Here is a 15,295-nt window from a genome sequence, read left to right as displayed (position 1 = left end):
AGCAACACACCTGCCATGGCATAGTTGCATCACACACCCAAGTCACAGCTACTCACGGTCAGAAACACCAGTGAAATACACTCTGGTTCAGACTTTAACATTAGGCAAGGTGGGCAACCGTGGGACATCCCAAAGGGCCCCAATAGCTATAGATTTATTTTTACGTTTAGATATGAAAGTTATGGAATAATGTTACTGTTGTAACTCATAATAGTTTTCCTATTAATAGTTAATAGTTCTTCTTCTAGCACTGCCAATCCCAACATTTCCAGTTAGAGAAAGGGTGGAAAGTAAAGCAAGACGGCGTTTGGTTTGGGGCCCCCAAATCACTAAATCGGCCCCTGAAAAACACACCCACGGTTGCTGTTACTTGCGGTCAGAAACATTGGTGAAATATAATTCGTGGAGTTAATCACCAAATAGACGTATTAGTCACTTTTTCTGACATAACTACCACCGTTATAAAGTCTGTTCGCAGAGGCCTGAAGCCCCGCCCCCACTGCTCCACAGAGCGATGCTCGCTTGTTTATTCAAAGATTAATATTGAGCCTGGCGGGTGTCTTAATTGCACCAAATTCCACAAAAAGCACTCCATGTGGTCTCCTTCAATCAGTGTGAAGTAGATTGAATGAGCGGTTCTCCATATATGTTAAGGACACACAGAAAGACAGATATCTTTTGCTTTAAAGTTAGATACACATACCATCATTTCTGACATTTCTTTGAACAAGTTTTCAAATATGTGCTTCCTCGAAAACTGAAAAAATGATTTCACTTATAGTAGCAAAATGTCAAACTCAATTAAAGCTGTCAGAGTAAGGAGGCAAGAATCTATTGCGAGATGAAATTAAAGGTCTCTTTAGGCTCTCAAAGGAGGTTCCTGTTGCCATTTTAAAGAACACTATTTGACAAAGAGTCGTCTTGCAGGCTTTTCTCCTTATGATTTCTGATATGTGAAAGATATTGATATCTGCTATGGCTGTTATGAGACTCTACCGCAAGGGAGAATACCACGATGTTATGCTCAAAGTGATTTTCTTTTCTACTCGGTTCTCAAAGTGACAGCGTTACAGTAAATACAAACTACTGGCTAAAGTGGTGGACTGGGAAGGAGGGGCAATAAAGTTCATCAATACACATTTAGCAAACCTCTAGAACATGTATGGCGTCTGGAGGAACGGGAAAGACGGAGCAGGGAGGGCTGAAGGGTGAGACGAGGACGACGGGTTGCAACCAGGATGTCAGCATGAATTAGTGGATGAGACTCCCCTGTTAGCTGTGGATTGTACAGGAAATATATTGGGCAATCTAACCCATCTGCAATTTCAGGTTTTGTGTGTGAACAAATTGTGTATTGATTCCAACCACAACTCCGAGGGGTTGAGGTCATACCAGGATCACATTGAAGTAGCAGACAGCTCACAGCGCTTTGCTTTGCTTGGTGTGTGCAGAGTGTCAGAAGAGTGAAGGTGGTGTCAGAGAAGTTGTTATCCGGACGGCTGATAAAATAAATTGACTTCCAAAATAGTCTGAGGTTAAAACGAGATGATCTGCATGTGGAATTGAGTCAACTCTAGCGATGACAAGGGGAAAAAAACCTGGATACGTACTTTTAGGATGATTTTTATTGCAATGTGCATGATGTCATGTTGATTGCTATCAACATCATGTTGACATTTGTAACAGAACAGAAGATCAGGTGTGACAGGACATTTGATATCAATCTCATCTCTGTGCGCTGAGTAGTGCAGGAGGTTTGTTTTTTTCACAATTATGTCAGCTTTAAGTCCGTTACGAGAACACAGAAAGGTGAATGCTTGGATGAGTTTAACCCCTCCCCCTCTCCCTCCTTCCTTCCAAGACACCATCATCAGGGTTGATAATTCAACACAAAAGTGGAATTACACAGATATGTATGTATCCCAAAATAATAGTAACCAGAAACACAGCAAATATCCCAAAACAAAAATACTGAAAACAGGAACAAACCTAACATTAATGATATTAATAGAATTTCACAAGCATTTTAAGAGAGTAAATAACATGCATATCTCTTATGTCATTCACATAGTCACTGTCAGAGTTACATGTGTTTCCCTTTCTCAGCTAGTGCATATATATAGACCTCCCAACTCCACTAGATATCAGGAGCAGGACTCCTTCCCTTCCAATATAACAATAGAAGATGGCATTTTTTTATGGAGGCGAGAAAGTCCTTTCCCATCCTTGACTATGTCATAAATTACAGTTAAAGGGTTAAGATTCACTGTTTTTATGTTTTGTCTACAACTACCTTATCAATCACACAATGTTGTGCTCCATCTTCCTACCTGTGTGAGTTTGGTTCGGCCTCCTCCATCGATGAATTCGCAGCGGAGATCAACAGACTCAGTGGGATACGCCTCCAGCTCGTCCTCCACTCGCACTTTCTGAGCCCCGATACCTGGAGGCGGGCGAAACGGGAGACAAAGAGGGAGATTATGCATCATCCACAAAACCAATATCGTTTGAATAATTAAACAGGTTTGTTTGTATCGGAACTTAAAGAGGACAAACAGAGGCTACGAGAGAGAGAGAGAGAGAGAAAGTGAGTAACTAAAAAGTTTAGGCCAAATTCCATATCATATAGTTGCAATGGTAACGAAAGTGAAATAAAATGTGTCCATTCGCTCCAAAATGAAATGGGTTCTATCTTGGACCAAGTTTAATGAAAATCAGGCCTGCAGTTTTTTCCGTGATCCTGCTGACAACCACCTTCACATAGGTCACAATGGAGTATTAGTATTTCATTATGAATATTTGCTTTTGTCGTAGGGAAAGATTAATATGTTCTGGACGATTTAACAAAGCTATGGAGGAGCGTGAGGGAAACGGAAAGAGAAACAAAATGAGGGGAAACTAAGAAATAAAGTGAATGAAGAGAAAACAGAGAAAAGTTCTTTCAAGAAACGGAAAGAAAGTATTTGAATGATGAGCCTTTGATAACAAGCCTCAGGCAGAGTCTTAGCCAGCTTCTGTCAGCTAGGCCCTCCTCATTACAATACAGCTCGTCTACCACGAGGCGTCGCTACGGGGCGCGCCTTTAGGAACACCGCGGCAGCTCGACTACTTCTGCTTCTTTAATGTGTTTGAAAGTCAGTGGAAGGCACCTGGAACTCTTAACTCGAGTAGGAAAGGCAGTGATGAGAGAGCAGTGCCGGTCTGCCAAGCCTGCACAGGTTCACCTAAAACAGGTGGGTTCTGACTTAAACAGAGATGAAAGGAGGACGGTTACAGCCGAGCACCGTCTCAACACCGTGCACTACCTGCTGACCTGCGGGCTGTTTTCAGAATACTGAGGTTCAATTGGACAAGTTGAAATGACTTTTTCTTAAAATGCATCTCTCATTGTGTGATCAACAGACTTCTAATGTGTGTAGAGAGCTGGGAGCCCAAATCATGTGTAAGACTTCTTTTGAACCTACATTCCTAGAGATAAGGGTTTCCAAAAGGTTCTTTCTGCGGTTCTACCCAGAACCATCTGCATCTGAAGAACCCCTTTTTAAAGAAGAGGGTTTTCAAGGGCTCCTCGTCTTCTTTAAGACAAAGGGTTCCCTTAAGAACCCTTTTCATCCAAAGAACACTTTTTGGAAGAATAAGTTCTGCAATGATTTGACAGCACGGGTGACAAAAGGGAACGCCCACAACTAAGGCCACACTCAAAAACTGTGATTGTGGAGCATGATTGTTGTGGGTTGAGCTGCACCACATCAGCCTCTTTGGGAGCCTCATGAGGAACCCTGGATTGGCTTTAGATGAACCCCCTGAAATATAAAAGGTTTATCGGAAGAACACCCTGGGTTCGTTCTAGATGAAACCCTTGGAATGTAAGTCTGGTAGGTTCAGAACAGTATGTCAGTTTACTGTAATGCAGCATGTAAAACAAAGAAAAGACAACACTTATGCCATATTATAACATCTAAAATCTAAGACGATAGCCTGTCTAACGATATGGATATTATATTGATATATTGTCCAGCCCTAGTTCCAGGTTCTACCGGGAATGAAAAAGGGTTTATCTATGGGGACAAGCCAAAGAACCTTATATGGTTCTAGTTAACAGCTTTATGTCTACTTTCCCTTATTCTACCTTTTTGCATAAAAAAATAGAACAAAACAAACACTGCGGTTGTGATACCCTAACAAGAATCAGTGTCCCAACTGATCGCGTCATGTCTCCGCGTCCAAATACACCCAGGAGAGCCAGGCTTCCACTGGATCGCAGACGGATTTGACAAATGAAAATGTTGTTGCAGAAAGTGCACTTGAGACTTTTTATCTTGAGAGCAGCATGAACCCCTGAGCAGGACACATTCTGCTAACAACATCACAAGTCTCAGATAGATACTTTAAACTGGATGTAAGCCTTGACTGGTGTTCATTAAAAGCAGCTGACCTGAATTGTCCCTGCCTCTCAGCAATGAGTCTTTTTATTTGGATCAGCGTCAACACACAGGTCTCAACCAATGAGACAAATCGCAGCAATTGTGCCATATATATTGTGTATGTCTGTATAGACACGCACACGTTTGCTGTATTAAATTAGTTGAAATGAATGAACTTTAATGAACTTGTAATCCTCGTCATCGTGAGACGGAGAGAAAAATGCCTCGATGAGAGTAAGGAAGAAAAAACAAAAAAAAGAGAAAGGATCAGAGAGAGCAAAGCAGAGACGTTGTAATCCTTCCTTAATGCAATCTAGCCCAAGTCCAGCGGCTCAATGTGTTTGGCAGCTTGCAAACACAATCTATTTAAAAGACTCTTTGATTGTTCCTGCCTTTGAATCCACTCATTTTGCTACAATGGGCCTCATCATCAGACCTCTCGATGCTCACTTTATTAACTCCAACATATAATGACGCTGTGCTCTTTCCTCTCTTCCTGCCCTGCTCCTTTAACTGCTCTCTGCTTGGCACTCATGTGGTGATCCGGACCCCTGCCGTGAACCCCCCGCAGACCCGGGATCAAATCTCACTAAGGTCTTTTCTCCACCACCTCCCCTCTGCCCTCACAGTCAGCCTCTGCGCCTGTGAAGATAAAATTCTTGTGGGGAAGCCGGCCTCTCACTCTCTCCACAAGAAAAGAGGGGTGGGGGGGGATAAGCGCTCGCTAACAGCTAGCTAGCCCCGGGTGGTTCCAGTGAAAAAGCCTCTTAGTGTGTGAGGGATTGATTAGGACAATATGTTACATGCCAGAGCATGGAGGTGAATGGGCCGGATGGGGTTTAGCCCGAGAATCAGCTGTGAAAAACATTCACATTTACAAAGAATGGGGTGGGGGCATGTATGCATACAGCCTTCCCGAATGACGGCGTTGCCGCGATAGCACCCACCTTTGGTTCCCCCTCAGGTAAACCATTAGCTCTGTCACCACGTGTGCCGTACTTTGTACCGATAGTGCTGTTAGCACCGCTAGCTGTTAGCACCGCTAGCTGCTAGCCTCCGGGCTCAGGCTTTGCCACGTTGAGCCGTTAAGAAGCAATCGAAATGCTCCCAATCTCGTACTGCGAACCTTTAATTAAAGGTCTCCGGGAAATAAATGTAGGCCTAAGTAAATGTGACGTCCTCCAAAGTGTTGGAAACACGATGTGTGTGTGTGTGTGATTACTGAGCATCTGAATGTGTGCGTGCATTAATCATACAATCTATGTTGTAATGTGAGTGTGTACGAGACTGATTCAGTCATTGAACCAGAGTCTCTTCCCTGAGGGGAGACAATGGGCTGCGAAACCAGTCAACCATTCCCACTGTAAGATGGAGACGCACGCGCGCGCACACACACACACACACACACACACACACACACACACACACACACACACACACACACACACACACGACGGAATCAACAATATCAGCAGCAACGAACTATAGATTCATCTCTCTTCCCCCCAGTTATTTTGCTCCCCCTTCAGTCACATTCTTCTTCTACTTTCTTATTTCTTCTCTCATGCACAAACTCACAAATTTATTCCCCTCCAATTAAACACGCAACTTCCACTATTCACAAAGCTGAAATGCGCGCACACACACACACACACACACACATCAGACGGTCTCACCAAAGTCACAAATCACATAAGGCTTCGGGTTATTCATAGTGGTCAATAAAATGTCTTCTGTGAGGCAAAGGGGGAAATAGTGACAACAGAGTGAGAACAAAAGAGAGGAAGAATAGAGTTTGAAAGGAGCCCCGAGAAAGGAGAGGAACATGAAGAAGAATTCATGGAGAAGGGTAAATGCAACAGAATAAAAGAGCAACGCAGAGAGAAAGTCAAAAAAAAGTTAAAAGTAAAGCGATTAAAGGAATGACTAAAGCAGAGAGAGACTGAAGGCAGAAACGAAGAGGGACAACCCGAAAACCAGCGAGAGTGGTGAAGAATGAAAGGAGTCCACAGAGTAGAGATGTGAGGTATGGCCATAAAGAGATGTGAGGAGGGGAAAGGTAAGAGGAAGGGAGCAGAGTGCATGAGACCGCATCAGAAATGATTCATTCCCCTCAGAGCCTGGATCCAAAAAGCCCCACGGAGACGGAGCGCACCGACTTGCTCGCAAAAAAGAAATTGCCTCTTGCGGGCTTTTTTTATTTTTGCATCTCAGCTAATACTCACACATAAGTGTTTTAAACTTGTTCATATGGTTCATCCGATTTTGTGTGTTTCCATTGCTATTAGGGATGTTACATTGACTTACATTCATTTCCTGGAGACTAACCCTTACCCTTCCCTTAACCTAAACCGAACCCTTACTGCAACTGTAAACCAACTTCACCCTAAAATATAAGGTTTTATGTTATGGGGACATGCATTTTTTCAACAAATGAACAACGCTACTCTTACAACAGTCCATTGGTGTTCTGGAGGCCCACCGGCCGTAGCGGGCTGTAGTTCTTCCCTGCATGGCCTTTGAATCGCCTTCTGAGGAGATAAATGGCAGACGGCTCAAAAGAGCTGCTGAGTGCGCTTCAGATCCGGCAAATATACTTGAAGTGACCACAAGAAAACTGACAACCAAAGTTCAATGACGAGACAATATTAATATCTACATTTTTCATCTGCCTCTTGATCCACAGTGAAATTAAGTTATGTACCCCCCGACTCACTGAAGCACACACTTCCTTCATTGAGACAATAATTAGAGTTCAACTCTCAGCCCTGGGAAATCACATGTAATTGTTGACTGTGGTTGGTTTTTCACACACGCACTTGACCATGTTATCAGGGAGATTGGTGTCAACGCACCGACATGATCCACATCTTTTCAGCCATTTTGCCATTATTCGCTCACAACCCCAATTGCCCCACAATTTGCAGCTCATTCTCCTGCAGAAGTCGCTGTGGAGCATCAGCTCAGTGGAGGAGGAGAGGCGGTTTAAATGAGTGGCAACACACTCTGCTGGCTTGCTCTCCCCCACCGGAGAGATGAATCACAGTTAATTGACATTTAGAGGCTTGTGGCATTTGACTGTTTGTGTGGCGCTTCCCTGTGTAGACGGTCACGCAGCGCACGCGTGAGGAACATGCTGATGGGCTGTGCACTGCACGCTCATGCACATTAACATCCAAAGCACATACTTATAGAGGGTAGTGAACCGCGGCTGTTTTGTTTTGTTTTTTTGTCAGCCTGTCATGATGTCAGTTTGTCAGCTTTTATCTGGGTGATTGCCAACAGCTGTCAGAGACGCTAAAATGGAAAGAATGAAGGCGTTTGTAGAGCCAAAGCTGCTGCGTGGAGAATCATTCCAACAGACTGTAGCGGCCATGTGTGAGGAGGCTAATTTGATTTATTCAGACACCATAATTATTGCGAACTAATTCGACTAAAGCCCACATGATAGTCAGGTGTTCAGGTAATGCCATATAAAATTGGAAATGTGATGTTGAATCCCGTCCGTGCACCAGTTATATATTACTGCACAGTCCCAAGGCACCGCTAAATGCTCACACTCAAGACACTTCTATTCTTAAAGGTGCCATGTTGTAAAAAAGTGAAAAAAGTGTTTTTTCAGAATCAAGCATGTCTAGATGCTACAGAAATATTGTGAAAGTATTGTGACGCTTAATCCAAGATATTCAAGTAGCCCATATTTAGAAACTGTTTAGCTACAACGGCCGAGGGACGAGTACGGGAATATGTAGATGGACAGTATGAGAGAAACAGTGAAGTATGTAAATATGTTCTAGTAGAATCCCAAAATACAAGAATGAACCTGGAAACGAGCACGACATGTCCCCTTTAAATGACTCAACCTCATTTATATATACATGTAAACCAATCATCCAGGTGTGAAACAACATCTGTCACTCTGGTATAAACACGCAACCAAACAGTGTCAAGTGGTCGAGCCTGAATGAAGCCTCCGGACATGATATACCTGTGCATCTAACAAGAGAGAGAAGAGCTTTTGGAGAGGCTGGTGCAGTGGAATTGTAATCATAGCTACTTGGAACTGAGCAGCTTAAGGCTTCGTTGTGATTTTATGAGAAGAATCTCAATACGAGGGGAAAAAAATTCAATTTCTCATGAAGTGGCAGAAAGAGGAGAAGGATGGATGGGAGGACAGGATGTTAAAAAGCAATAGTCCAGATGACTGATGAATGCAGACAACATCAACATGTTGTCTTTTGTTTGTGCTAAGTATGTTTGGCTGCAAAGAACACCTCTAAGATGATCTATAAAACAATGTAAGCAGGCTTGAGATGGTTTGTCCCGGTGTTTCTTGTTTAGCTTAAAACATAAATAAATAAATAAATGATTCTTTAAAGAAAGACACTTCGGGTGACTAGGGTGCACATTTTAACTAGTAAATATCACCATGAAACTTTTCCAGTGGATTACTAGCATAAGAAACGTTTTCTGAAATGTCATGTTGAAATATTCAAATGAGGCATTATCTTATTAAATAGTGCTAATGTCATTCATATCCAGAACAGAAATATGAATATCATTTATTTTGTTGACATATTAGAGACAAAAGTTTTAACAGAGGGAATTTTGAATATCTCTTTGTATCACTCCATGAACTAGAAAGTATTGTCAACAGACATAAAATGGATCTATTGTCTCCATGGTATCAGTAATACAATGTTGTATAAATCATCTGACCAGAGAAGAGAGCAGGAGTTTTGTTTTGAAACAAAATTTTGAACTGAGCCATGTTGGTTTTTAAAAAGCTGACTTTTCAAAATGAAACGGATTACAAACCCCTCTGTACAAACCTTCAGCACGAAGAGAGGAATGAAACTGAATGAAACGTTTGGAGTGTGTGAGAGCTACTGAGGTGGAGATTTCTGGATCAGTCTGAGAACTCATTTTAAAGATATGTATTGTTTAAGACACTATAGGTGAATAGGGTGAACCCTTCCCCTCCTGATTACTTACATAGGACAAGGTTTCTTTGTATTACAAGTTTTCTGAAATATTGCGTTTAAATATGCAAATGAGGTGTTATCTAATGGTAAGGCTAAAATAAACCTGAATGTGTATTTTGGATGCTTTTTTGGATGTTGTTGGTCTGAAATAAAAAGATGTTATGGAACCAACGGAGCCTAAAAATCTCAAAATTGACCAGAGCATGAATAAAAACATTCCTTTCCTTGAGGTCAAAACCCTAGCAACACTTGCTGTATAGAGAACTTGTATACAGACCAACGTGTCTCGCCGTGCGGCTTTCATCAGGCTCATCCATCGATTCACTCATTATCTTTTAGTCACTTACTGGCAGCAAAAACTAGCTGTGAAATAACACTAATGTCAGCGTTGTCTCATTTGAAGTTGATATGGCATTGTTGTAAGCGAAGAGCTGCTCGTTCTCACTCCCAGTCGCCCTACGCGTCAAACTCTGACGCTCTACGTGGCCGTATCTATGGCACGAGTAAAGGAGGAAGGCAGGCGACGTCCATCTAATCTATAAAAATAAAGATGTAAGCAGCTTCAAGGTGGTCGCACTTTCATAAATCCAATCTGTTTAGCCATTGGTCACATCATCATTCTTTACTGTTAACACTCGCTGTCCGTTTCACACGCAGCAGTCGTTGAACAGGGCGACACATAATCAAATCTGATGGCGATGACATCGATGTGAAGGGAAGAGGAGGGCCGGCGCTGAGTGACCGCCTCCTCCGCCACGCACCAGGGAGCTGAATTAGCGCTAACAGACAGCTCATAATCATGGCATTTTTTGCATTGCCTTTTCAGTGACAAGACACTGATCAACGCTGTGGTGGAGGGACAAGACAGAGGGGATTAGTTGTCACAGAGACAGCTTTGGTTTCAAACACACACACACACACACACAGTTAGGGTAATGTGTGTGTGTGTGTGTGTGTGTGAGGACAAAGATGCTAATACAGCTGTAATTTAAGGATGAAATATCCATTGAGAAATTGAAGGTGGTTGCTGGAAAGCAAGAAAATCGCTTCAAATACTGGATCTCCATCCATCAATGTCCATATTTTCTGGCATGAAATTGAAGCTAAAGATAGTTGAAGGATGTAGATAATTCCTTCGCTGTGGCTGCTTTTGAATTCAATTCCGAATGACGAGATAAGAGACGTGGTTTAATTCAACATATGTAGTCAAAATAAATAGTAAGAAACTGTGATTCGAGACCAGAGCTGCCGCTGGTGTTTGTTCTGTATTCTGAATAAGATATGGCTTATCCTGTTACAAAATGATTGTCAGCATAATAATCTCAAATCATTCCAGATATTAGGTCCTTTCTTTGAAAACTTCAGACACTGGAACATCCATATGTATGAAATATTGAGCTGATTAAGACTTCACTAGAAAGGTGCAGATCTCCGCCAGGTGTGTCTGCAACAACATGTGGATTAAGGAGAGGTTGATGCCCATTAAAAATACACTAAATAGATGCATCTACATTTTGCAAACCTAGTGTACCAGAGTGTGCTTCTTTCTGTCCAGAGCCCGGTTTGTAATCCCACACTCGCCACGCCATACACGACCACTGCCTCATTGAGCCACGATCATATGCAGGAAAACTACTGGACCAACGTGTGTGGGCGAGATCCTTCTGCAATCCGGTCAAAAATAAGCACAAAAAATATGAGGCAGGAACAGGAGTATGCGAGATGAGCCGCGGACAGACAGACAGATGCACACACACACACACACACAAACGGACGAAAACATAATCACGCTCACATCTAGCGGAGATAATACTAATTTAATCGGTGTGATAAATACAACGTGGATTCTTTGTATTTAGTGCAGTTTTCACATTACTGCAGGAAGTATTGTTTTGCCCACATCAGTGACCTTGAAGTAACTAATTGGCCTCAGTCTTTGCCTGATTAGATATAGCTCTTAAAGCATATGTGATGACAGTGCATGGTGTCTTTTTGGAGAAATTTGAATGGGACATTGGAAAAGTTTGTCACAGCTGGAAGCATGCTCAACAATCTCTGTAAATGTGTAACTGGGGCTTTGTTGATAAATGATCTGTGTGATTAGCTCCCCGATGCGCTTTCAAACTGCCTCCTCTCCCCCGCCACCCCTGCCTTTAACGAGCGGAACCAGATTTTTGAAATGTAACAGTGAAATGATAAATCAGACCACCAGGCACGACCCAAGGGATAACGCAGGTCTCTGATATGTATTCATGAACAAGAAAGTGACATTTTGACTTATTTTTACATGGAAACATACTTAGCAAAAAGGGAATAATGGAGAAATTTGAGTTATTAAAAATACCAAATTAGACTCGCATCATGCTTCTGCCTCAAGTCATCTCATCTTGTCACAATGAAACTTTCATTTTGAGAGCATTTTGCTCCCTTTGCGTGGGATCACTCAAACATGTCTGTTAACTGAATGTAAGTTAGTAAAGGAGACGCATTTAAACATCATGATGAATAGAGGAAGGAGGCAAGTAAAAGGAATACTATATTGTTTTGCCATTGATTTTCAAACAGGTATGGGATGTGATAGATTTCATTTTGGAATAACATGATTGGGCAGCTGACAGCTCAGATAATTGACATGCTTACACTCTGGGTGGCTTTTCAGTGTTACCATGTTGTCAGCTGACAACCCATTAACTCCAGTTATGGTGATTTCATGTCGGTGTTCTTTTACTGGTATTGAATTGGGCTGCATAATGCTCCGAAATCTTTTCAAAATCACTCTGCATTATTTCCAAAATTCGCAGTGGACTATCCCACATGAAGTCTGCTGTTAATTATTCCTGAAAAGTTGGCATTTCGTAGTTACATTCACTCATTCATTCACTCACACGCATGATTAGGGCATGAACGCAACTAGGTCAGTGCCCGTTTGGGGATCATTCCAGTTTGGAGATGGTCATTCTCAATCTGTGAAACTCTCGCAAAGTGGTTGAGGTTAGGATTTGGCCTTGAATGGTTGAGGTCAGGATTTGGCCTTGAACGGTTGAGGTCAGGATTTGGCCTTGAACGGTTGAGGTCAGGATTTGGCCTTGAACGGTTGAGGTCAGGATTTGGCCTTGAACGGCTGAGGTCAGGACTTGGCCTTGAACGGTTGAGGTCAGGACTTGGCCTTGAACGGTTGAGGTCAGGATTTGGCCTTGAACAGTTGAGGTCAGGATTTGGCCTTGAACGGTTGAGGTCAGGATTTGGCCTTGAACGGTTGAGGTCAGGATTTGGCCTTGAACGGTTGAGGTCAGGACTTGGCCTTGAACGGTTGAGGTCAGGACTTGGCCTTGAACGGTTGAGGTCAGGACTTGGCCTTGAACGGTTGAGGTCAGGACTTGGCCTTGAACGGTTGAGGTCAGGACTTGGCCTTGAACGGTTGAGGTTAGGACTTGGCCTTGAACGGTTGAGGTTACATGGTTACCCTTCATTTGTGAAAATCTGGCGAGATGGTAAAGGTTAAGTATTGACCTCCAATGGTTAGGGTTAGGCATTCTCTGAAGGTTTGGCAAATCTGGGGTTAACATCCAGACTCCATACCTTCATAACATGGATTGCAGTGTGGGAAGATTAAGTGTGTATATGAGAGAGTGAGAAAGCACCTTACAATTACTTACAATGAGCGTGAGAGCTGACTCACAAGTAGTTGGTATTTGACACTAAATGACTTCTTCTGTATTTCTTCGTCTTTAATCAAGTTCCTCTTGTCCTTTTGATGATAGATGAGGCAGGGATGAGCCATTCACACAAGCACCATTCCACCAACAAGAGGCTGACAAGGTTCATGATCCTCCACACGAAAGCCATTTCTATCATAATGAATAGGTGGAAGATATGCAATTTAGTTACACGGTTGAAATAATAAGGTACGTCAGTGTAGAACAACTCCCACCTCTTCAAGTATGTCCATTTATCTGATAGAAATGATCCCCTGAAACAGACAGGTGGCAGTTCTGCTGCCCATCTTGTTTGTATGAGTGCAGTGCTTAGCTGAAACAAGTCTATACTGTTCTGTTTCTGTGTGTCAAAGCACACACATACTGTGTTCTTAAAAGGCAAATGCATCTCTACAGGTAGCAACTTCAGAAGAAACTTCTTCCAAACTGCTTGTACAAACAGATTTGCTCACAAGGGCCACATACGAGTCATTTAGGAGAATTTTCTCTTCGATACGAATGGATTTCAGAAGTGTTCCAGACACCTCATATGAGTCATATACTGAGCGTGCCTCTCTCCACAGAGGAGAGAACATCAGCCGGTGCGGTGGCTCAGAGGTTCCTCTAAAAGGGAAGACTGGTAGTTTGATGCCCGGCTCCTCCAGTCAGCGCGTCGACTTGTCCTTGGGCAAAATACTGAATCCATTAGGCATTAACCAATCAGGATGGCCGAAACGGGTTGAGTCAGCGGGTTGATGCAGCAAGGCTCTCATCATTCATTAATATATTGAGGAAAAAAGGTAATATTACAAGAATAAAGTCCTAATAAAATGAGAATAAAGTCATAATATATATTTTTTTTAAGTTGTAATTGAGTATGAAGTCAAAATTTGATGAAAAGTAAATCTTAATATTTCAAGAAAAAGTTAGTAATATTATAAGAATAAAGTTGTAATTCAATGAGAATAAAGTCATAATATTTCCAGAACGTTTTTTAAATATCAAGTGTATCGTTACTAAATTAAGTCTTAATATTTCAAGAAAAAAGTCGTAATACAAGAATAAAGTTACAATGAAATCAGAATAAAGTCATATTTCAAGAAAACAGTGTAAATATTCAAAAAATTGTCAATTTCATGAGATTAAAGCCATAATATTTCAAGAAAAAAGTTGCAATATTTTAAGAATACAGTCGTAATTTAGCGAGAATAAAATAATGCTGGTCTAATAATCCGCTGTGCAGAGTTGAGCAATGGCACGCGGTACTGCAGTACACCGTAACACCAGAAGCGGTACTAATATTATGGTAATTTGTTAAGTTAATTTATGGTTATGATTACATTTGCTTATGATTTCTGAGGGCGGAGTACTGTTGTCTGTTGTAGCATGGTGAATTTCTGTGTATTCATACATTTTCAATACATATTATAATTACAGCCTTGATGAATATGGATGCAGGATGCTGCTGAAAGAGATTTAAGATCAGATTAAGCTTCCCTGGATGAACCAGAGTCAAAGACAAAGGTTGTTTCATTCCTGCATAATGCACCAAGAGACATGACCGGCTGTATGAACTACAGAGAAAATCCTTCTCACTGCGGGCTTCATCTACACATTAAATAACGAGCGCACCAGTGGTGACGTCGAAGTAAAGAACAGAGGGTTCTATGTCTTGTTTTTCAAAATCCCGCCTCTTCTACGGCATGCAAACAAAAATAAGTGCATGCAACAGGACGGGAGGAAAACAGCATATTCAAGAGCGAACGGAGGAAGCGATTGCACAGAGTTCACTTCAAGGGGATCAACTGTGCTCCTTTTCAGGGGAGGACAAAAGGTTGAAGGCGGGGAGAGAGTGAAGCGGGACATGTCCGCATGCCGATCTGCATTAAATGATACATCTCTGTCACGTCTTTACAAAACAAAAGAATCCACAGCGTGTCGATTGCCTTTTGTTCCGTGCCTCCTTTCATGTCCCTGCTTTGTTGATGAAGGCAGCGCGGATCTCTCCCTCAGAGTTCCACTGAAAAGTTTGCCTTCCCCATCTGATGCGCTTCCACTGCTCGATACACTCGCATTCTGCTGCTCAGATCAAAGGCCAGCGAGGAATTCATCAAAAGGAATTATTCAAAAAAAAAAAAAAAAGGAAGAAAAGAGGAGAAGAGGATCAAGATATAAGAGATGTAGCTCGGAA

The 15,295-nt window shown here is 42.1% G+C and overlaps 1 protein-coding gene across 1 annotated transcript in view; it reads right to left on the bottom strand.

Annotated features, from left to right (window-relative positions):
• pvrl2l (PVR cell adhesion molecule related 2 like) overlaps nucleotides 1-15,295 on the bottom strand; it is a 176,726-nt gene that overhangs the window by 46,476 nt on the left and 114,955 nt on the right. Inside the window, exon 2 of the mRNA XM_076106023.1 lies at nucleotides 2,331-2,443. Within this exon, the coding sequence (XP_075962138.1) occupies nucleotides 2,331-2,443 (113 nt within the window). The remainder of the gene's footprint in view (nucleotides 1-2,330; nucleotides 2,444-15,295) is intronic.

This window comes from Anarhichas minor, unplaced genomic scaffold (assembly GCF_050575085.1).
Source record: "Anarhichas minor isolate MPS153535 unplaced genomic scaffold, ASM5057508v1 ptg000033l, whole genome shotgun sequence".
Taxonomy (NCBI): domain Eukaryota; kingdom Metazoa; phylum Chordata; class Actinopteri; order Perciformes; family Anarhichadidae; genus Anarhichas; species Anarhichas minor.
This window is presented reverse-complemented; position numbering and strand designations above follow the sequence as displayed.